General features: G+C 32.4%; 2 protein-coding genes and 1 pseudogene across 14 annotated transcripts in view; all 3 read left to right on the plus strand.

The window, feature by feature from the left end:
* The window catches only part of LOC128165592 (uncharacterized), a 33,614-nt gene extending 31,956 nt beyond the window's left edge, over window positions 1-1,658 (plus strand). For all 13 annotated transcript variants that reach the window (XM_052830271.1, XM_052830281.1, XM_052830277.1 and 10 more), the window contains 2 exons: window positions 468-579; window positions 812-1,658. In XM_052830271.1, coding sequence (XP_052686231.1) covers window positions 468-579; window positions 812-993 — 294 coding nt within the window. In that variant the 3' untranslated portion in view covers window positions 994-1,658. The remainder of the gene's footprint in view (window positions 1-467; window positions 580-811) is intronic.
* A 7,199-nt stretch (window positions 1,659-8,857) lies between these two features.
* On the plus strand, window positions 8,858-9,427 carry LOC128165916 (uncharacterized). Its single transcript, XM_052830858.1, has one exon. The coding sequence runs from the start codon at window positions 8,858-8,860 to the stop codon at window positions 9,425-9,427; it is 570 nt and encodes a 189-aa protein (XP_052686818.1).
* Window positions 9,428-12,451: 3,024 nt separating this feature from the next.
* Window positions 12,452-17,017, plus strand: LOC128167950 (uncharacterized; annotated as a pseudogene).
* The last annotated feature ends 8,010 nt before the right edge of the window (window positions 17,018-25,027 follow it).

Consider the following 25,027-nt stretch of genomic DNA (forward strand, 5'->3'; position numbering starts at 1 on the left):
ATGTTTCAGCCTTTGTAAGGCAAGGTAAGCCTTTAGACCTTTTTGGAGGTTGTTTCATTGATTGTGTCTGCATTTTATGCTAGCAAATGCCGTTGGTTTCGTTTTTTCTAGAAACTTTATTACCGTACACGAATATTTTTTTTAAATATTTGGAAGTTAAATTTCCATTTATTAATGTCTCCACTTGCCTCTTAATTCAAACTTTCTTCTTTTATCCCTTCTATTTTTAATGTCGTTTCAAAGAAGATTAATTGGTGATATAACATGAACTATATTCATCTTAATAGATTACTAAACTGTGCATATGATCACCATTGATAATTCTAACATTACCATCAATATTTAAAAAAAAAAAGAATAAAGGATAAGTACAGAAATTCACCGAAGACTTTTATGTTCATAAATTCAACTTTTTATGACTGCAATTAACTCTTGTATATTGATGTTGCACTTCTCACTGGTTGCAGTTCTTGAAACAAGGACTTGAGTCCAACGCCAGGGGCGACTCTTGGGAGTCAAAACTCATCCAGCTGGCGGGGCAATTGTACAGAGTGAACGAAACGCGCTACCGGTCAAGTGGTATGTAGATAAATGTTCTATAGACATACGCGGTAATGGTTTTTCTTTTTACAATTGAAAGACATTAATGTATCGGCATGATGACAGTGAAAAATTCAACAAAGCTTCGTAAAAAATATTGATTTTCAAATGTTATTTCATAAATGATTTTACAAATATATACTTGGCAAAAACAAAGAAATAATGAAATAATTAAAAATTAAAATCAAAAATATTTTTTCATATCCTCTAGGGGTTTTGCCTTTCGAATTGATTGTGGACCAAACGACTAAATACAATGAAAACGCCAGGATGGGTCTACCATACGACGTCATATATCGACTTGCTCAAAGACATAGCAACGACCGTAACCAAGTAGATATTGATAGATACCTGAACGACCTAGGAAATGATAGAACTTGGTATATGAAATAACCTTTTGGAACTGTAGACTGTCAGTGCTGCCAAATCATAGAACAATTGCGTTTTCATCACACTTCTGATGACGTTGTCATAGTATGAGGACCTTCACTACAAGCAAAAGTGCACAAGAGACGAATAAATTTTCGAAATATTTTTTTTCTTTCGATGACTAGAGATAAGAATTGTAAGAGTCTTATCGGTAATTCTATCAATTGGAAATATAAAAATAGAATGATAGAAAAATATAATGTACTAGACAAAATTGTGAATGCTTAAATTTGTGCTAAGAAAAACGTTTTTCCTGAAGGAAAAGTAATTCTGTGATAGATTATAAAACCAATTATATACTATAGACCTCCATGTTATTGTCTGTGATATTTTCTCTCGTCATTTTCGTCTGATTTAGTTCGTTATAGACCATTTCATTCATAACTGTCAAGAGCTTTAGTGGGTTTTTTTTTATCTTCGTAATGGCTGCTGTACGGGAATAAAAATATTATATAACTCTTTAGTCAGGGAGGTTAAATGATAGGATCAAAGGGAAATAACTCCAAGTGACTTGATTTAGATATAAAGGTACGATTCTTTGTCTTGTACAGTAGTTATGAGCCTGTGATATTTTGGATATATTTATACTATCGTAAATATTTATTGAATAAAGTTTAGATTATTTTCCAGGTCTGCATTCTGTATTTTTATATTAAGGTTTATATTAAGATATATAAAAAAGTTTAAATATATATGATAATAATTGCATTTAAAATATCATAATTTAAAAGATATATTAAAAGCATCGAAACAATGCATACCAGTTTCCCAATCAATAGATACATGTCTCTAAAGAGTTGAGATGTGCTTCATCAATTCTATTTGATTAAATGATGAAACAGTGTATTGAATAAATCGAATTTCTCCACATACACCAAAGAACAACTCAAGTCTTGCATGAACAACCTTTGAAACTTTTGTATAGAATGATGCAAATTCGTGCCGCTCGTAAATAATTTTTCAAAGATGGCCGTTCATCCATTGTTGTGATCTTAAACAATTGCTTAGCTCATGGACACATTACACAAGGAATGTAACGCTCTAGATTTTGACATTAATACAAGTTTGAAATCAATAGCAAACATTGCTTATTGTAAAAATGATTTCGTACCTTCTGTATAATTTTTCACGTGATATTGTCTATTCTACCTGTAGAAAAAATGCTGTATCAAGCTTTAAGATAGATTTTTTGGGTTTTTTAATAACCTCAGCTCATGATTTTTGCCGAAGACTAATCGTGCGATAAAAACCATTACGTCAAGTTTTTACTCTAGTATATTCAAATGTAAAGATTATTTTAACTTTATCTTTTTAAATAATGCAATATCATTCTCTGAACAGTGCCATATAAAACTTTGAAGCAGACGTTAATTAGGACATTCAGACATCCAACTTGCATATCATGATAAATGAATATTATTTCGTCTTTAAACGTTTAACTCAACATCTGACTTAAAATGTTGGTTGACTGTTGGAATTACTCTACTTTCGACACTAATGAAGTATCCAGCAATCCAGACAAAGTGACAAAATAGTTTTGCTCAAGGTTCGCCATTGATTCAAAAGATCTTTCTTGTACTACAGTATTCGATAGCGCATCACGATCTGCTGCCGTTAACAAATATTCGGATATTTTTTTTTCAAATTTACGTTTTTTGATAAATAATGCGTTGAGGTTGTAAATGTAACTCGCCACCCTTATTTCAGTTTCAACTAAATCTCAGTCATTTTCATGCTAAAATACACACCGTGGTTTTTACAATCATGGATGCAAAGCAGTGTACACAAAAATGTAACTGATTATTTTGAAGTGAAAGGTACTTTGAATGTTTAATCCGGTCATTTATAAAGTTCACTCAACCACAAAAGTTAAGTGGAGTTAATACTAGTATTAAATTTTCTTTCATGGGTAGTGTGAGGTATAATTGCTGACTGTAATAACATAATGACCTTTATAAACTTAGACAATGCCTGTATATATCCCCCAAAGCTAAAAAGCTATACGATTTCTTTTTTTTTTTAAAGATGGGACATGAAAAGGCGTAAACTGACGATTAAGCGTAAATTGAAAATGATTAGATTTAAAAAATCACTTATATACTAAGATATGTCTTTTTGTTCAAAAATTTCTTTCAAACTAGAAAAAATGAAATGTTTTAAATTTACGCAAAAATTTGACTTGTACGGAAAATGAAGTAGCTGAGAAGAGGTAAGAAATAAATGATTGGGAAACTTTGAAATCTAGAGGTATTGATAACAGAGATTTTATTCCAAAAGAAGATTATGCCCATTCTATTTAAAAATTTTCAAGCCTATCTAAGTTAAAATTTTAAAGATATTTAGTTTAAACTACACGACATGTAGGTACTTTAATGACATATCTATTCTGACCCATGCCCAGAAAATATTTCTCGTAAAGTCTCGTTTAAATCGTCTTCCTAGATTCGAATGTTTACAAGCAACTGTTGTATGAAACTCTGACCAACGGAACAGGTAAATATGCTGTATAAATTGAATAGTGTTGCCATCTACTAGTAATACATGATAACTAAGCTCATTTCGTTTAAGTTTTGAGTGTTTCTTGTATTTCTATTCAAACCTTGGGGCAAAATTATTCTGCTTTTGATAGCATTTTAAAGGCTTAATTATATTTTTTTTTTCTTAGTGAGTTTTAATAAATATAATCAGATATTTGACTTTATCTTTATGGAATATTAATTTTTGGAACTTAATAAATATTTAGAAGTAGATATTTATTTTAAAAAATAGTAATTGAAAATTTGGTATTTTGTTTCACAAATCATAAAAAAATAGATTCTAATCAATGATTTTAGATGGCATTATCCAAATCCGAAACACCACTCACAGCCCAACCCTATTTGGTGTGTGGAACCAAAGACTGTAAGGACAGTCAGTTTTACCACAATCCTTGTCACCGACCATTGTGTAAACAATGCCGCGATGAACATCAAAAGAGTCTAGAAACCAAGAACCATGAAGTGGTCCCATATCAACAACGCCAACCACCGGTGGACAAATGCAAGGTTCACCCAGATAAGGACAAAGACATGTTTTGTGAGTAATGTCAAGCCCCTTTATGTTCCAAATGTGCCACAAATTATCATCGTGGACACATATTTGTAGACTTGGAAACAGTTCCACCAATCGTTATGTCTGGTCAGCTAAGCAAGGATGAAGTCGCATAACTACTTGAAAGAATAACTGTTTCTGACACAAAATCAGGTAACAGAGAAATAACCCCCATGGAATCCGCCTCAACACAATTGAAAACTACAGGGACAAAGAAGGCACAAAGCATAGAAAATTGTCCCGTACAGAAAAAATTGTGCCAGTTTCCCACTGTAATCGAGGCCATGTAGTTCAAAGTACCAGATATTAAATGTGCATTCCATATATCAATTGGTAAGGATAACAAACCGTGGACCAGTGATGATAGTGGTACTCTGGTCCGAACCGATATACATTGAAATCGATTTCAGATTCTACTTACCAATGGTAGATATGAAAGCTTCCACTCAATCACACGAGAAAGTGAATTGATGTACACGGACAAGAAAATGCGAGTCATCAAGAAGATAACGCTTGAAAATAAGTCACAAAATTCATTGTAAAAGTGGACTGGACCCCACTCAGCATATCGCTTCAATGGGGATATACTGGTGGGAAAGATAATGACAGAGGGTAAAGTCACCAGGTACAATGACACGGGAGTTGAAATACAAAGCATTCAAAGGGACAACCAAGAGCAAGAGATATATAAGTACCCCCACTACATCACAGCAAACGTAAATAGTGACATCTGTACATCAGACTACGGCAAAAAAGCTGTAGAGGTCGTAGATAAATCAGGACAACACAGGTTCTCCTACATAGGTCAGGAGTCAAAGTTTGATTCTTACGGGATATGTACCGACATTCTTGGCCATATTCTTGTGTGTGATTTTGGTTAATGTGTTGGATAAAAATGGTCAGTTTGTGTTTGTACTCCTCACACCACTACACGGGGTAAAACAGCCCCGTGGCCATTGTGTGGATGAAGATGACTTCCTTTTTGTGACACAAGATAACACCAACACGGATAAAGTGTTTCAGTACCTACAGTGATAGTCACATCGCTGCAACAACCTAAAGATCCGATTAAACAGTCTTAGATTTAACTCATATACAACTGTTCAAAAACAATTAATATTAACATATGGGTTTTAGCTTAATCATAACTGTCATTTACTTTGACAATATCTATTATTTTCTTTCGCTAATTGTAAGCATAGTAACAGTTTGACCTCGATATACAGTATGTTATGTAAGATTCCGCCATAAAAGAAATAAATATTGTTAAATTCTTAATCGCAATCAAAGAGCTGTATATGATATACGTCTTTGGCCCCTATATTTTGCAATAGCATGTATTAAAATGTTTACGTACATTAGATTATTATGTTATTTTTTAGAAAAGTTAATATGATGAATGCTTTTACCTATTTATTTGATTTATTTGCATTCACTGGAAGTATGTTGCGCCAGAAGTGACGCTATTTTTGTAATTCAATCAAAATCATCAAAAATTGACATTTTTCTTACCTTTCTTCTTGATTGGGAAATAAAAAGCAAACCTTTAAACAAGAACACCCTTTTTGGTACTTATGAGTCTTGGATAAATTCATCTTTGATAAAAATACGTTGTTTGTTCAAGCAGTCGCTTAATGTTTCCTGAAAGAACAACTGCAAGAAAACAGGCCGTTTTATGCTACAAATGTAAAAATGGCGTGAAAAGGTTATTTTTTTTATGTCACATTTCACAATTTTGGGTATAGGATCAAACTAAATATTATACAAAAAAAAACCCCACCAAAATTCACATGTATATCCTAACAAAGGAAGCAAAGAGTTACAGTAAACCGATGGTGTTTATTTTAGGGAGCCGTATTAGGCCTATAACATACCGGTATATTGTCCATTACTTAGGTTTTGATTGCATAGTATGATATGATATCAATGTAGTACTTGCATCCAAAGGACAATTATAACGAAACATAAAAGAATAAAGCTAGTTTATAATATGAATCGTTCCTTTCATTTAAATGTTATATTTACATATACCGAGTATGATTCCCTCTATTTCTTACGGAAACTGAATAGTTAATTCAAAGCTCAATGGAAACTGAAATCTAAACTCCCCATTTATCAATTGGTCGAAATCTACAGAAGCTGAAACTGGCGGGAAATTGACAGGACCAAAATCTACATGCCCTGTTTATCGATTGTTTGAAACCTACGGCAATCTAAGAAAAATCACGGATTGCACGAAATAACCATGATGATGCCAAATTCCGATAGGAGACGATTTAGCTGTTTCTTCAAGCTAACATACGGATGTACATTATCAGTAATTCATTGAAATTTACTTACTTTTTGTAATCGTTTTATTACTTAGTTAAAAGAGAGATGTAAATATTAATAATAAATTGCTTTCTTTGATGATTCATTCGGGGTATTTATGAAGGTTGCGATCATTGTAGAAATGTATTTTTTTTTCTGCAATGTTGCCACCTTCATATCCAGCATGAATCACTAAAGAAAGGTTTATAATTGTTTAAATATTTACATTTGCAAATATATTAACAGACCTGAAAAGCAGTTAAGAAATATTCAGAATTTAAAATGAGACTTATCAACAAATATTTCCAAATCAAAACCATTTTTGGGGTTCCTTTTCCTTAAATTTAAAAGTTTTAAGGATCATGAAAACCTAATCGTGTCAAGTTAAGATTTATGACTATCAATTTGAATAAACAGTGCAAATTCTTATGATTCTTATGAGGTTATCTATAATATTAAATATACCTCAAATTATTCACTCACAAATTAGCAAAATTAAGAGAAGTATGCTAAGATATTAATCAGTACATATTTAATGAGTTCATTTTGGTCTTGATATGAGGAGACGACTAAAATTGCACATATCTCAGCTTGCCTGTAAATATGTGCCGTTATCGAAGCAAGTTTTATTTACAATCTTTAAATTTTATATGATAAACTTTCTCAAAATCTATCATTGTAATATTCTAAGCAATTTTGGCATTCCGGAAATATATTTTGTTTACGGTTGATAATCCGTTTTTACATTGTCCCTTCCTTTTCTATTTTGATCAGCTTCAGTGAAGTCGGTAGATATATATTTCTTTATTTTTTTTATAGGATGTGCTTGCTGCCTAATGCTGTTCAATTTTATTGAATAAAATATTGTTCAGAGTCGGAAACATAGTTCAAGTTTAAAATCAGAAACAAACTGCCCACAGGTGTATATGTTGTATGACCTTTAATTCTATTTCAGGAAGTAAATTTTAAATTTCGTGGTCTCGTTTAAAATTTATCTTGGATACCAATGTTATAACCTTATCTGTTGGACCAATTTCCTTTCATTACATAAGAGCATATCGTTAGAAGGTAGGGTGTTATGTATTAAACATGTTAAAGGTCATGGCCATGATCTTGGTTAAAATTATTTTTTTTACTGTTTTCAATGTTTACAATGCTTCAGTGAGGCATTTCTAATAAGTAATCAAAATTTGATTGTCAAACGTCGATATTTAAGCGAGCTACAGAGCTCAGGTCTTTGTTATGTAAACACAACTCGGGTCAAATGTTTGTTTACATTCTGAATGTTTCAGAATGAGACCTACATGAACGATGAAAGTGACAAACAATAGGAACTGTTTATTTATGTTTTAAACGAACTAGCCGATGGAAAATCTGCTTGAAAAGGAACATGTATCGTTATATTGAACAGATACAAACAAAACATATCACGGCCATGTTTTACGAATAAAGAATGCTAAGCTCTGAATCTTGCTTATAATTCCAATCTATTTTTGTTGATCATTACAAATGCCGGCATAACTGAAGCATTATAAACAATAAAAATATACACATGTATATAAAGTTGACCAAAATCGGGACCAGAACCTATTTGAAGACGCTGAAATGGATACAAATAGCCTTTTATAGAAGTCAATAGTGATAAACCTTTTATATAACACATTTAACAGTAACACAAACGTCAATGGAAATATTTGGTACGGTTGACATCGGAATAGCTGGAAAGAAAAAAAATGAAAATAAGAAAATTTTACAGTTTTATTTTCACCATATGGTGAATAAATTTGTTCCGCAAAGATTCATTTGTCAAAATTCAAAATCAATTGTTGTTTAAAGTTTCAATGGTAGGAGTTCATTTTAATTGTTAATTTACTGTCCATATACATGTAGTGGGTAAGTTGCATTTAACATTGACATTGATCAAGCAAGGAAGAACCATGCAGTTTTGTTCATTAACTAAAATGCTGCCGGATTTTTATAAGGATTACGTAAGAAAGTACTCAGTGGGCTTTAAAATATACAAGCACATAACAAATTAAATCTAAGTTCCAGTTAATATGAGTTTTTTCAAAGTTATGTACATTTTCAGAAAATGTTCATTTAAATAGTTTTAAAAACTGTCCCAATGTATTATTTATCATACAGATGGCGTCATCTAAATCCCATGCACCGCTCACACCCCAGCACTATTTAATGTGTGGCATTTTCCCACTGTAATCGAAGCATGGAATTCAAAGTACCAGATATTAAATGTGCATTCCATATATCAATTGGTAAGGATAACAAACCATGGACCAGTAATGATAGTGGTATTCTGGTCCGAACCGATATACATGGGAATCGATTTCAGATTTTACTTACCAATGGTAGATATGAAAGCTTCCACTCAGTCACACGGGAAAGTTAATTGGTGTACACGGACAAGAAAATGCGAGTCATCAAGAAGATAACGCTTGAAAATAAACTCACAAAATTCATTGAAAAGATGGACTGGACCCCACTCAGCATATACTGCTCCCGCTTGAATGGGGACATACTGGTGGGAAAGATAACAAAGAGAGAGGGTAAAGTCACCAGATACAACGACACTGGAGTTGAAATACAGAGCTTTCAAAGGGACAACCAAGAGCAAGAGATATATAAGTACCCCTACTACATCACAGCAAACGTAAATAGTGACATCTGTACATCAGACTACGGCAAAAAAGCTGTAGAGGTCGTAGATAAATCAGGACAACACAGGTTCTCCTACATAGGTCAGGAGTCAAAGTTTGATTCTTACGGGATATGTACCGACATTCTTGACCATATTCTTGTGTGTGATTTTGGGAGTCATTCCGTTCAGGTGTTGGATCAGAATGGCCAGTTTGTGTTTGTACTACTCACACCACTACACGGGGTTAGTCAGCCCCGTGGCCTGTGTGTGGATGAGGATGACTTCCTTTTCGTGACACAGGATAACACCAACACGGTTAAAGTGTTTCAGTACCTACAGTGATAGTCACATCGCTGCAGCAACCTTATGATCCGATTAAACAGTCTTAGATATAAGTCATATACAACTGTTAAAAAAACAATTAATATTAACATATGGGTTTTAGCTTAATCATAACTGTCATTTACTTTAACAATATCTGGGGTTTTTTTTCGCTAATTGTAAGCATAGTAACAGTTTGACCAATATATACGGTATGTTATGTATCTTTTCCGCCATAAAAGAAATTAATATTGTTAAAATTCTTAATCGCAATCAAAGAGCTGTATATGATATACGTCTTTGCCCCCATATTTTGCAATAACATGTATTTAAATGTTTACGTACATTAGATTATTATGTTATTTTTTAGAAAGGTTAAGGTGGCACTATACACCACTTTTTGATGACGAAGTACGCAAAAAAGTAAATCTGAAAGCATGCAATTCCGATACTGGCTGATTTAAACTGAGGCGAATTGTATGGGGACCGCTCTTTTGAAAAATTTGTTATATGAATATATTTAATTTGATAATTGGAAAATCCATTACTTACAAGTTATGTAGTATGTGACACCTGCACGTTTTGGGATATTATTATCGAAATAAACAATGAAATCAAGTATAATTTTTTATTAAATAGCTTCTTTCCCATCATCGATATGTTACACCGTAGCGCAGTGGGTTAGTGGGTCCACTACAAACCTGTACATGTAGGTCATGAGTACGATTCCCGTTGAGAACAATAAGTTTTTTAACTTTCAAAAATTTTCTAAAACGTATTTTTTTGATTGAATACCGTGAAAGAAAATTCTAAACCGGTGAAAATATTTCAATCTTAATATACTTTAATGCACATTAATATCGACACCTTAGGAGAATGGGAGGGCTGCTTTGAATTTCTCTCAGGTTGAGATACATAAATTCTATTAGCCTTGTCAATTTTTCCCTTTATTAATTTAAATAAGTTTTGCATTAAAGCGAAAATATTCACTTATACAGGCCTATAATGAAATATGTATGTATTTATCATTCCAACATTATATTTAGGATTTTTTTTCAACTCAGAAATGAAAAGTCCCCAAATTGTTTAGGCCTTGGGACTTAGGAACGATAACCTTTACAATATACCTGAGGAACTTTCATACCAAATAAAATTTAGAATATTTTTTGTGTTTATTTGCAATGATTTTCATTCAATTTTTTATGTCACATTTATTAAAATACATTTTCTTATAACATCTAGCAACTTTCTCAGATGATTTGTCAACAGAGTAAGAAAATATGAAAATTTATGTTTTGGGGAAATACTAAAAAAATTGCAATAATAACATTTTTGAATGTTAAGAAGTGTTATATTTTTTTTATGTGTCCGAAGGAAATATCCACCATATTACAAAAAATTCTCTCAATTTGTTAATTGCTATCTTTTTAAAGAATATTTTACAAAAACACGAAAAAACCCATTAAAACATTCTTAAAAATACCTAGAGTATCCCTATCATTTTAATATTTGATAAGTATATGCTTTGTGGTCTTCTATTGAAAATTGGAATAAACTGTGGGTGTATTAAGCCACTTTAATATAATGAATGCTTTCACCTATTTGTTTGATTTATTTGCATTCACTGGAAGTATGTGACGTCAGAAGTGACGCCATTTTTGTTATTCAATCAAAATCAGTCACAAAAGTTCTCATGTATATCCTAACAAAGGAAGCAAAGAATTACAGTAAACCGATGGTGTTTATTTTAGGGAGCCGTATCAGGCCTATAACATATATTGTCCTTTACTTAGATTCTGATTGCTTAATACGTTGAAGAATATAATATCAATGTAGTACTTGCATCCAAAGGACAATTATAACAAAACATAAAAGAATAAAGCTAGTTTATAATATGAATCGTTCCTTTCATTTAAATGTTATTTTTACATCTACCAAGTATGATTCCTTCTATTTCTTACGGAAACTTAATAGTTAATTCAAAGCTCAATGGGAACAGACAGACTGAAATCTAAACGCCCCATTTATCAATTGGTTGGATTCTACAGAAGCTGAAACTGGCGGGAAATTGACAGGACTAAAATCTACTCGCCCCGTTTATCGATTGTTTGAAACCTACGGCAATCTAAGAAAAATCACGGATTGCACGAAATAACCATGATGAATTGATGTTAAATTCCAATAGGAGAGATTTAGCTGTTTCTTTTAGCTAACATACGGATGTAAATTATCAGTAATTCATTGAAATTTTACTTACTTTTTGAAATCAATATATTACTTTGTTAAAAGAGAGATGTAAATGTAAATAATAAATTGCTTTCTTTGATGATGCATTCGGGTTATGTATGAAGGTATCGAAAATAAAAAAAATTAATTAACCTGCTAACGCGAGTGATGTATTTTTTCTGCAATGTCGCCACCTTCAAATCCCGCATGAATCCCTAAAGAAAGCTTTTCATTGTTTGAATATATAAATTTGCAATTATATTTAAATATTTTTACAGACCTGAAAAGCAGTTAAGTAAATTCAGAATTTAAAATGCGACTTATCAACAAATTTTTCCAAATCAAAACCATTTTTGGGGTTCCTTTTACTTAAATTTAAAAGTTTTTGGATCACGAAAATCTAATCGTGTCAAGTTCAGATTTATTACTATCAATGTGAATAAACAGTGCAAATTCTTATGATTCTTATGAGGTTATCTATAATATTAAATATACCTCACTCACAAATTAGCAAAATTAAGAAAAGTATGCACAGATATTAATCAACACATATTTAATGAGTTCATTTTGGTCTTGATATTAGGAGACGACTACAATTGCACACGTTTCAGCTTGTCTGTAAATATGTGCCATTATCGAAGCAAGTTTTATTTACAATCCTTAAATTTTATATGATTAACTTTCTCAAAATTTATCATTGTAATATTTTGAGTATTTTTGGCATTCCGGAAATATATTTTGTTAACGGTTGATAATCCGTTTTTACATTGTCCCTTCCTTTTCTATTTTGATCAGCTTCAGTGAAGTCGGTAGATGATGAAGATATTTTATTTATTTTGATAATAGGTCGTGCTTGCTGCCTAATACTGTTCAATGTTATTGAATAAAATATTGTTAAAATAAGAAAAGAATCGACAACATAGTTTAAGTTTAAAATCAGGAACAAACTGCCAACAGGTATGTATGTTGTATGACCTTAAAATCTATTTTAGGAAGTAAATTTTAAATCTCGTTAAGTCTCGTTTAAAACTTATCTTGAATACCAATGTTATAACCTTATCTGTTGAGCTAATTTCCTTTCATTACATAAGAGAATATTGTTAGAAGGTAGTAATGAATACTTATAATAAGTAATGAAATTTTGATTGTCAAACGTCGAGTTTTAAGCGCGATACAGAGCTCAGGTCTTTGTTATGTAAACACAACTCGGGTGAAATGTTTGTTTACATTTTGAATGTTTCAGGTTGAGACCTCATGTACAATGAATGTGACAAACAATAGGAACTGTTTATTTATGTTTTAAGCGAACAAGTTCGCAGTTGGAAGATCAGCTTGAAAAAGAAAATTTATCGTTATATTGAACAAATAACACTGTGCCGGATAATTATGCCAGTGCCAAGGTGGCATTTTTGCACCCGCTTAAGATGCAGCTTTGGAAAAATCCATGCATACCAAATGATAGACCATTGTCTAGAGAGTATATAACCACTTTTTTTTAGTGTGTTTCACCTGACAGGTGAGATATTCACCTTTAAAAATTAATATCCCATCGGAAAATGATAATTCCCATAGGAGAATTGACTCCCCTAAAGGAAATATTGACAATCCTATAGGATTTTTTAAAAGTCCTGTAGGAATTATATTTCCTATAGGAGAATGGTAATTCCTGTAGGAATTTGATTCAGACATGTAGTTTTCCTATAGGATATTAAGTTTTCCTATCGGATTTTATAAAATCCTATCGGAATTGAAATTCCTATAGGAAGTTCTTGTATTCCGATGGGAAATTTCAAATTACCTATAGGAATATTGATTTTTCTATGGGAAAAATTATTTTCCTATAGGAATTTATTTTTGAAAGGTAAATATCTCACCTGACAGGTGAGATACACTGATAACAAAGGTGGTTGTTAACTCTTTAAGCAATGATCTATCATATGGCGTATTTGAATTTTTCGATATATGCAGCTTAAGCGGGTGCAAAAATGCCACCTTGGCACTGGCATAATTATCCGGCAGAGTGTTAAATACAAACAAAACATATCACGGGCCTTGTTTTACGAATAAAGAATGCTAAGCTCTGAATCTTGCTAATATTTCTACAATTACCAATTAATTTTGTATTTTGAGTAGACCATTGTAAACATTAAAAATATATCTATACTACTATTTTAAAATAATAGACTCGAATTTTTTGTCTTTAATACCGAGAAATCAGAAGAATACTGTCTTTTGTTATATATATTTTAAACATCATTGGTACTTGAAGATTACCAATTTGTTTTTATTTTTTATCAGTTAACCTTCGCAAATTAATAATCAACGAAAATTCCTCAAAAAATCCCGCAAATCACCTGGATTTTTTTTAATTTTACGATCTTGCGCTTGCGCAATACATTCACGCTAACGGGATCTTTAGTTTTTTGTTTCCACAATATCACATCTGCATGAATAAACTCAGAAATGATAATACAAATATTGGTAAATTTTCATTGGAATTTTGCTATATATTCTTTTCATATATATTAATGATTTCTTATGAGAGAAAGTATAAAATACAAAAAATATACATTTCAGCTAAGTAATTACTGTTGACTTCGTGATGACAAAAATATTTAATTGCATGCAAAAAATTACATTATATATGTTAGGAGAGTGCACGCACGGGTCAAAGTCTAGTATATATATATATATATATATATATATATATATATATATATATATATATATATATATATATATATATATATATATATATTTGACCAAAATCTGGATCATGACCTATTTATAGGCGCTGTAATGGATACAAATGACCTTTTATAGAAGTCAATAGTGATTAACTTTTTATATAACGCAATTAACAGTACCACAAAAGTCAATGGAAATATTTGGCACTGTTGGCATCGGCATAGCTGGAAAGAAAAGAATGAAAATAGAAAAATTAAACAGTTTCATTTTCACCATATATTTTTCTGCAAAGAATCCTTAATGAAAATTTGAAATAAATTTTGGTTTAAAGTTTTATTGGTAAGGGTGAATTTTGCCCGTTAATTTACTGTTCATATACATGTCGTGGGCAAGTTGCAGTGGGCTTAAAAATATACATGCACATAACAAATCTAGGTTCTAATGTGACTATTTTCAAAGGTATGTACATTTTCAGAAAATATTTATTTAAATAGTTTTAAAAACTGTCCCAATGTATTTTTTTTTATAGATGGGATGTATAAAATCAAATCATTTCTTTTATCTTTATACAGACTGCAGAGGATTTCATATTTATATGTGTACTTACTTAAAACGTAAAATTGTTTCAATATACATCTGCTTAAATATATATATTTAAATAGTTAAATTTAATAAAAATTGAATTTGAAAACGCTGTTGTTGTTGATTTTGGAAGCTTTTATTTCAATTAATATAATAATTATTATACAGATGGCGTCATCTAAATTCCGTGCTCAACTCACACCCCAGCACTACTTAATGTGTGGCATTGAAGACTGTTAGAAAAACTGTCAGTATTACTGCAATAATTGTTACCAACAAATGTGTGAACAATGCAGAAATAATCATCAAAAGAGTCCAGAAACCAAGGATCATGAAGTCGTCCCTTACCAGCAACGCAAAAGACAACTTCCTGAAGTTAGATGCCAAATCCATGTAAACAGATATGTAGACATGCTTTGTGAGCAATGTCAGGTAACGGTCTGTTCAATATGCACAACAAAAGGCCATGGTGGACACACATTTATAGATTTAAACACAGTATATGCAGAAAATTATACCATTTGTCGTGATGAAATTAACAAAATTGAAAAATATTTTCTCCCAACTTCACAGGGTTTGCTTAAATTCATTAAAAAAGATTGCACAGATATAAAAAAGATGGTGGAATGTATAAGAGCATCTATGAAAGCTGAAGCTGAATCTCTGAAGAGTATGGTAGACACAGTCACGTCAGAAAAAATAGAACAAGTCAACAAAATAGAAGAGACACTCCTTCAATCGTTAAAATCCCAGGACATAAAGTATAATAGTTATATATAGTACCTCTATGAACTTGTGAAGAAGTTTCATGGCTACCTTTCGTCTAAAGATATTCAAACCCTTATGAGTGAAATTACAACAAATCTAAAAATAGACCTCATACCATAGACCATTAAACCAGTCCCTCCAGAGTTTACTGTTGGTCAATACAGCAAGGAGGATGTCAACAAACTTCTAGGTAGAATAACTGTTCCTGCAAGTATACCAGAAATAAGAAAAATAAAACCCTTTGAGACTGTCTCTACGCACCTACAGAAAAACAGGAGAAACAAGACAGAGACAAATCTGATGTAAAACAAACACTGTCCCTGTCTTTCTCTGTCACCAATGTCAGGAAGTACACAGTACCAGGTGTTAAGGGTGTATGGCATATATCACAAGGTAAACCAGGCAGACTGTGGGTCAGTGATGATAAAGGTCACCTTGTCCAAACAGATCTTCTGGGGAACCAGCTGCAGAAGATACAAACCAGTGGTGGACGTGGCTACCAAACAATCACACAAGACGGGGATCTGATGAACGCAGACAGAGAGAGAAAAGTCATCAATAGGATTATACAGGGTAATACTATAACTGAGTTCATTAAAACAGGAGACTGGAAACCACTCAGCATACACTCCTCCCACATCAACGGGGACATACTGGTGGGGATGGAAAATGGTGGAGAGGCAAAAGTCACCAGGTACAACAGGATAGGAGAAGAAATACAGAACATACATAGAGACGACAAAGGACAGGAACTTTATTGGTATCCAAACTACATCACTGATAACATTAATGGTGATATATGTACATCTGACAATCAAAAGCATGTTGTAGTGGTGGTGAATAAATCAGGACAACACAGGTTCTACTACGCAGGTCAGGGGTCAGAGTTTTTCCCTAGGGGTATATGTACTGATCCCCTAGGTCATATTCTAGTGTGCAGTAGTCCTAACTTAGGCTTTTCCATGAAGCCTTACCATAACACAATTCATCTCCTGTATCAGAAAGGTCAGTTCTTGTCTTTTTTACTCACAGAACAGGAAGGAATAAAGCGTTTCTTTGGTCTGTGTTTGGATGATGAATACAATCTCCACGTGGGACAATGGAACAATAACACAGTGACAGTGTACAAGTATCTACAGTGGTCATTTCCTTGGTTCCGATACTGTAAAATTATAAAAGGTTATTTTAGATATCATAAACAATACATTGTTGTATAATAATGCTGAAAAGTTTGTTTCCAATGTACAGTATCACCACCAGGACATGAAAATCATGAACATTTTATAGAACAAAATGATACAATGCGCAAGCGCGGGAATCAACACATTACACATATGATATAATGCTAAATATGTTCGACCATATTTTTCGTTCACTTTTGTACATACTTTGTTCGATTTTTTTAAAATTGAAAATAAAAATCGACTCTATTGTTGGATATTTAGAGGAGCGGGTAGGGATGAAAAATCTAAATTGAAATGTATAATATTTACATGTACGTGGCCTTAATTCTGTTTGTCGCAGCTGACTGAAAAAGATAAACTTTTTTATTGTATTTATTTCAAACCAGAGAATGGGTATTATGTGTATCTCTCTCTAAATTTGGTTCTTTAGGTCAATTTTCAATAAAAAATTTATTACTGTTCTAAAAAAGAATTTCAGATAAATGACTGTTTTAAAAAAAATCGGGGAGGGGGCATTAAACTTCACTGTTTTATGCATATATCGTTGTGTAGAACACTTAGTCTATTTACAGTCTGTCCAAAGTTATTGCTTCCATCACTTTTTGATGATTTTTAATAGAAATACACACACACGTGAAAGAAGTACAGTTGAAATACTATCCAAGATATCTTCATTGACAAATTATCACTTTTCACTCATAAAAGTTTACAGGAACGACAACAAATTTCTTATGGAAACACCATGCACAATTTTTCAACGTTAACATCCGGGCTTATTAATGGCTGATGCAATCATCCCGGCATATTAATGGCTGATGCAATGCAAAATCCCCGTAGACTTCCTTTTTGGGATGTGTTTTGAAACCTAAAGCGGTATAGGGGGCATTTCAAAACAGATAATCAGGACTTTTAATATTAGTGGATGGACGTACATGTAGTTTTAGTAAAAAGGTATTCATTATCGAAATATCAAGCGAAAAGTGGTGGAAGCAAAAACTCGGGACAGAGTATAATAGGATCATTAATGTTTAAAAATAAATGTATGTTAAGGTTTACAACCAATCTTTCGTTGAATGAAAATGTATGAAATTAAAACACGCTAGGTAATGTATATTAATTTGCATATTTTAAGCCAAAGCTGTCAGATCTATAGTATCTGCCCGATGGTTAACTCGCCCTACACTTTCCGCCATCATGTCAATTAGTCAACCCGTTTCTGGGCACCCCGTTCTTTCCATCAATGCTAAAATCGCATTAAGGAGGCTGGGGGGTCCAAAAAAATTGTCTCCAAATTTCACCAAATTTGCAGAAATGTCTCATATACTCTTAATTTACATTTTAATGTGAAAGACCACATCACAATCATCGTTGATTTTATCATTTATTGCATCTGAAACAATTGCACATTATGTAAAAAAAAAAAATATGAAAAATATATGAAAAATTATTTAAGGCCAAAAAAAGATACCAATAACATCACTAAAAATAAACACAATAACAAAAACTTAACATTATTTGTTATAAAGAAAAATTTTACAATTTTACCAAAAAATATATTGACACACAAATGCAAATATGTAAAGAAAAAAAAAGTAGCCACAAAATTATTTCCAAATTTTAACAGGATAATAATCATTACATATGTAATAAAGATTGAGCATAAAAAAAGATTTTTGATGGTGAAATTAAAAAAAAAATAAAAAGAAAGAAAATATTTGAACAAAATATTTGGAGTTTTACAAGTTACCTCCCTTTGAATAGTAAAAAAGGTGCTGAAAAACAGCTTAAATGATTTTTTGGCATCTTGTATCCCTTGGTTACCATCAATTGACTCTTTAAATAATGCTTCAGTACCATCATATCCATTTTTTTCAAAAACAATTTCAGTACGATGTAAGAGTTAAAGAACATTAAAGTGAAAATCTTTTTTGTGTAGAGATAAAAACGCTTTAATATGGCAGCCACCCCCAAGCCTCGTTAAATCGTTCCATTTCATCTATTAACTTTTTGTATTAATCGAAGTCCGATCCAAGGTATCTGCCCGCGATGCATGATGAACTCGTCTTTCATTTTTCGTTAATTAGTCATTCTGCGTTCTTGGTTACCCCGTTCTGGAAAGTTCTATCCCATCCTCACCAGAGGTCGTGCTTCTCAAGCGAGTGAGGATCAAATCTAAAATCGCCTACTGAAGAAACGAATTGACTCATTTTAATTTTTTCAACATTTGTCAAATCTTAACTTCTATGTTTTCTCTAAATAGGCTCACAGTAAATGTATTCACTATTTACGTAATCATTCAATATCATATCGTTGCAAGTACATATTTTGATCGAAACTACCTCTGACTTGGATCGGCCAAAGGGTGACCACCACCTTACTCTCATTTTTGCTTTCGGGCTTGTTTAACGAAAATGAAAGTATGTTTTTGATTAATTTCACAATAACCAGTTAAAATTCAATTATACCATACGGACATCATCTCACATGTGTTGAAATACCAAAGGTGAACGCAGTTACTCTGGTGCAGGCAATTTGTAGTTATTTCCAAAATGCCTTAATTTATAAGTATAGAAGTATTCAGAAGGGACAGCTGATTAGATAGATTTTTAGAATAAATATCCTGATTTGTGTATGTACATGTACCACAAACTTTAAAATAAAATGTCTATTAAGATCATTAACACGAGATTTAACATGTGTATGCACAGGTTGATCGAGCGAAACAGTGGATTACATCTAAAACAGGAGAAAGTTAGGGCATTGCCGAGGCCATATACTTTCTACATGCACCCTGTCCCTCCAAAACTTTTAAGATTTTTCCATTAGCCTTCTTCCTGGGTTGCATGGTCTTCACCCCCTTCCCTGGATATTATTTAAACAATAAAACCCTTTCATGGAGGATATGTAAAATACATAGCCCGCTACCTTCGCTACCTTCATAACCAGCATGAAGCATCATATAAAGCATTTTATTGTTTATATTTAGATCTCTCTTTTACTAATTAATGAATTAGTAAATGTAACTAAATTATTGTTATGGTGAATGTCTGGCCATCTTGTAAATTTAAGGACCAAAATATAAACATTTCTTGTACTGGCTTGTTTCTGCCCAAAGCTGTTATAATTATCAAGAGATATGAGGTCTAACGTGTTTATTTTGTATGCTTACACCCACAAAAAACAGAACAGAACGATGTTTTGTTTTTACTCACTTAGAAATGCGCAGCTATATACAGACTTTATTTCGATGATTTAAAAACCTGGGTTTCAGAAACTATCACACCGCACAAGATATATTTGTCTGTGTCTACTGAGGTACATAGAAGTTATATTTTTATTGAGAAATATATGAATATTTTTTTAAAGACAATAATAATTTTTTTACCCTTGTCCAACTTCTAAAAAGAATTAACTTTAGTTTATTATATATAACTGAAATAAAAAAAAAACGTAGGACTGGTATCGGGGTTGTCGGTTGTTAAATCGTGCATTGTAACCTTTTTAGCTCACCTGAGCTGAAAGCTCAAGAGAGCTATTCTGATCACATTTTGTCCGTCGTCCGTCTGTCCGTCAGTCTGTAAGCTTTTTACATTTTGAACTTTTTCTCTAAAACCGCTTGACAAATAAATTGCAGAAATGAAAGACCGATCTTTATTCAAAGCGGTGCATTTTTTAAAAATCTTCATCTCAAGAACTACTGAGTCAAATTCAATGTAGTTAAGCATGAATAATTCTTATGGCAAGGAAAATATAAACTGCAAATATTATGGGCTAATTCTGTTTCAAATTTGTTTCAAATTTGAGTAATTTACGAAAATAATAATAAGACAGAGAATACGGGGGTCAATCAGTTTTACTTCGGGCTCGATATTTCATATATCGAAAACCAGTTTTGAGGACCGCCTATGTTAGAAGCAGCGATCTTGAACAGAGATGAATTTGCTTGTTGTCTTGTGTTGTACAGTTTACGTGCGAAGGGAAATTTGAAACATTCAAAATATATTTGTGCCGTTTATGTGAAGTAAATTGAGGTTAAATATTTCAATGCGTCGACATTTTCATTTGTAACGGTGGTTTAAGCTTGTTTTGATTTTCGTTTAGCATGTTTAGTGTCTTTTTATTTTAACTTGAGAGGAACCATCTTCTTTTTTTTTAGAATTTAAAATTTTTACGTGTAGACCGGTAAATCAGACAACTGATTGTTTACATGTACCTGCGCAAAATCTGATGCACTAACAACATATTATAAAATATTATTCATTATTTTCGTACTTGTAATTCGGTACGATCTCTACGTAATGGTTGATTAATGCAACATGTTTCATTAAGATGCTCAGCCATTTCAATCTAAACGAAGATTATTCTCGCTGCTAGAAATATGAAAATATATATGATGAGAAATAAATTGTGTTTTTTCTTTGTTTAAGTGCATTTTTTTTCTTGTTTTAATTGTTTACAAATTTCTGTTTACTAACCTGAGAGTCAAGCTTCGAGTTAGAAGCAAGATACAGAGCTTTGCGCACAATGCTACTGTATGTTTGTACACAAAGCTGAGGTCATGCTTTAGTTCGTTTATATTTCTTATCTAAACGGAGATTATTATCGCTGCTAGAAATATTAGCGCATATTAAAGCACAGTCTCAGAATATGCGCATTTATCTCAGTATACTTTCCATGCTCATTCCAGATTTATCCGGGTTGCGCATGCTGAGTTCCCAAATAGTTTTACTAAGTGCTTTTCTAAATTACGTCATATCCTCCTTTTCAATCTTCACGTCATACAAACTGGTAGGTTAAAATTACCTCTGTTAAATTATCATTATTTGCCTAACAATTTCTTAAAAACCCACCCACCCTCCTCTTTTGTTATTTTTTAAATTTGTATAATGTTATCATTGTTTTGTTGAAATCAGATACTGCTGTTTCTTTGTGTTAAATCTTCAGGTGAAATCCCAAATCTGGACTTGCAGCCATTCAAAGTCGCGGTGAACACGTTGAAGACCTGGAGCGAATTTGAACCGGCGCTTTCGTCAAATCCCACCTCAAATGGAACAGTGTTTTCTTAACCGTGTATCATTTTTGTGGCGCAAATAGCGCTTTTCATCATTGCAACTTTGATACATGCAAATTATTATGTTTAATTATACAATTGTGTATTGAATGGGTTATTGACCCATTTAACCTTATTGCACTTTAATGCAGCTTTGATTGAACTTTGAACTCTGATTGAACTTTGACCTCTGATTGAACTTTGACCAATATTGCATTTTGAGTGACGTTGTGCATTTGTGACCTACCCAGTGCACAATTTAGCCCATTTTGGGGTCGCCACACTTGTTTCTTTGTTGTTGGGGAGACGACCCTGCGGCCGCTCCCAAATTTTGTTCCTTATATCACCGCGACCAAATAAGCCAATTACATTAAAATAAATCCCACCCAAATTTTTACTTTGTGTCTTATATCTGTGATAAATAAGTATATATATGATGAAAAATAAATCGTGTTTTTTTATTTGTTTTGGTGCATTTTTCTCTTGTTTTAATTGTTTATAAATTTCTATTTACTTACCTGCTGAGAGTCAAGCTTCGAGTTACAAGCAAGATACAGAGCTTTGGGCACAATGCTACTGTATGTTTGTACACAAAGCTGAGCCTGAGGTCATGCTTTAGTTCGTTTATATTTTAAAGACAGCTATGCTGAATAGGAAATACCAAGTTTAAAAATCTTAAGTTGAATGTAATAAACTCATATGAACAAAAACATGACTCAAACCAAGCTATGTATCTTGCTTATAATTCTACGATTGACGCTGAAGTCTTGCTAAAACTCAAATGTCTTGCTAAAAGGATGACATGCTGTAAATACTTTCTGGTGCCCCTTTTTAAACAATGAATTGCATAAAATCTACACAAATTTTTGATACTTTTGATAAAACGCAAGTTAATAAAACGACGTCTTTTAAACAGTTTCCATAGTCCTGACACATTATTATTATGAGAAAAAAAATCATCTTTGTTTGTAGACATTTGTTTTTTAATAAAGATGAAAATAATGGGTCGGCCTAGGTACAATAGAGCGACATGCCTGCCAATACATTGATTTGAATTATACCTCTTTAACATACGAAACAACATTATTCAGTTAAGTTTATTCATCAGTCAAGTGAGTAAGGATATAAAACGTCATACGAAATGAATTCATGCCTGGTAAACGATAATCGTTTATAATGGAGAAGGCCAATAAAATCTTCAATGTTTTTAATTTGAGGAATTGAGCGCATTCAATATGGTGCATTGAGGTACACTTAAATAAAAATACAATAACTAGTAAGTAGTGGAGGGAGAAAATGTACCTTTATGCTCTCATGTATAAGTGGTGAGGGGGGGGGGGGGGGGTGCTAAAATAAAGGGAACTGAACACCGTGAACTGAAAATTTAGTTATTAATATTGCATATGATCTTATTTTCGGTAAAAATGGTATTTCATGAAGGTAAACATGTCAAAAATTAAGTATATGCAAAAAATAAGTTTAAAATTTAGATATTCATTCATGGTTAATCTTCCGAGGGGCCATATGGCACAACATCCTTTGAACGCCCATTTAAAGCCAGTGTTGCTCAGGTGAACGATGTGTTCCTCTTGTTTAATTATCCATGTTATGGACTCCGAATTGCTATTGTGGCACGTATTAGGTAAATAAATAAAATTAGATTAATAAAATAAAATCAAGATTTGGTTTCTTACAAAACTCTTAATCATTTGATAAGTTTCTTGCAATCAACGATTCCACAGTGTTGTAAGAAAAATTGACTAAATGAATATGAAACCTCAATCCTGTGCGCGCTACAAGTAAACCATTTATAGAAATGATTATACTTTGTGGAATAGAATGATCTGAATAAACATCAAACAATTCAGTTAACTTTAATATATGGGATTGCATTTAAACATACCAGAACAATTTGCTCAATACACTGTCAGACTTTCAATGCTGATTTTGATAGCATTACCTTAGTTTCAATGTAAATGAAAGGAGACCAACAATTGATAATACAATATGGGCTCCCAGTCAAAGACGTTTGTAATTTTTTTTTTCAAAAGTGAGGATACATCTAGACGAAAGGCACCAACAATAGGATGAAACCTTGCACTAAAAGAAGAAAACGGGAACTAATTTTGCTATCTTTGAGCATTCAAGAAACGAACTGTTTGGAAGCAAAGAGACGTTTACAATAATTTAGAAAGTTATTGTGTTAGATGTTAAATACTAGTAGGTTTCATTGTTTGTTTCCAAGACATGAACAAATATAGGATAAATACCAGATACGATCTCGTAACGAGTAGGTCTTCCGTGCGATTTCTGTTTTAATTAATACTATGAATAATCGATATTACCCCCCCCCCCCCCCACACACACACACACACATTTGTGGATAATGTATAAAAATCCCTTATTACGTGATAACTAGTTTTTCTTTTCTTTCAATTCTAACGCGTCATCAAATTCCATCCAACCCTCTATTAGAATTTCAAGAGGGATATAATCATACTTCAATCATACTATAAAATATATACTATATGGTGACTTTTGATAAAATTAAATTAGAAATAAGTAGAATCTATCATTTCAAATATAAAATCATAACTCTTCACACAATTAAGGAAGAAAAAATATTCGGCACTCGGGGACTGAACCTGGATCGCCTGGGAACAAGTCCAACACTCTAACGACTTACACGGACTCTCCCTTCAGGACTTTGGAGCCCAAAAACTCGAGAATGCATGGATTTTCATATTCGGAAGTTAAGAGAGCGTCTCTACCGAATAAAAACATAAAAAATAAAAAAAGTGACGATCGGATGTGACGGCGGACGTTCAGATATGCAAAGGGCATTGCGGCCGTAAAGTCTTTACCATCCCTAAAAATTTGAAAGTCCTGTCTTAATAACTTTGGAAGAAAAATTGTGAACAAGCAAAAACATAAAATCTTTAACGTTATCTTTCACTGAAAACGTGACGGAAAAAAAATAACTAGACGCTCGTTGCGAGCAATGAAAGGTCTTCCATTTGAGTGCACCATAAAGTAGACAATAGGGATTGTTGTTTTTTTCTACCATTTCTAAACACGTCATCAATTTTTATTCAACCCTCTATTAGAATTTCAATAAGCATA

The sequence above is a fragment of the Crassostrea angulata genome, chromosome 10 (assembly GCF_025612915.1).
Source record: "Crassostrea angulata isolate pt1a10 chromosome 10, ASM2561291v2, whole genome shotgun sequence".
NCBI lineage: Eukaryota > Metazoa > Mollusca > Bivalvia > Ostreida > Ostreidae > Magallana > Magallana angulata.

Excerpts from the sequence above, each read along its gene's own strand:
- LOC128165916 (XM_052830858.1), top strand. The coding sequence starts at position 8,858 with ATGCGAGTCATCAAGAAGATAACGCTTGAAAATAAACTCACAAAATTC.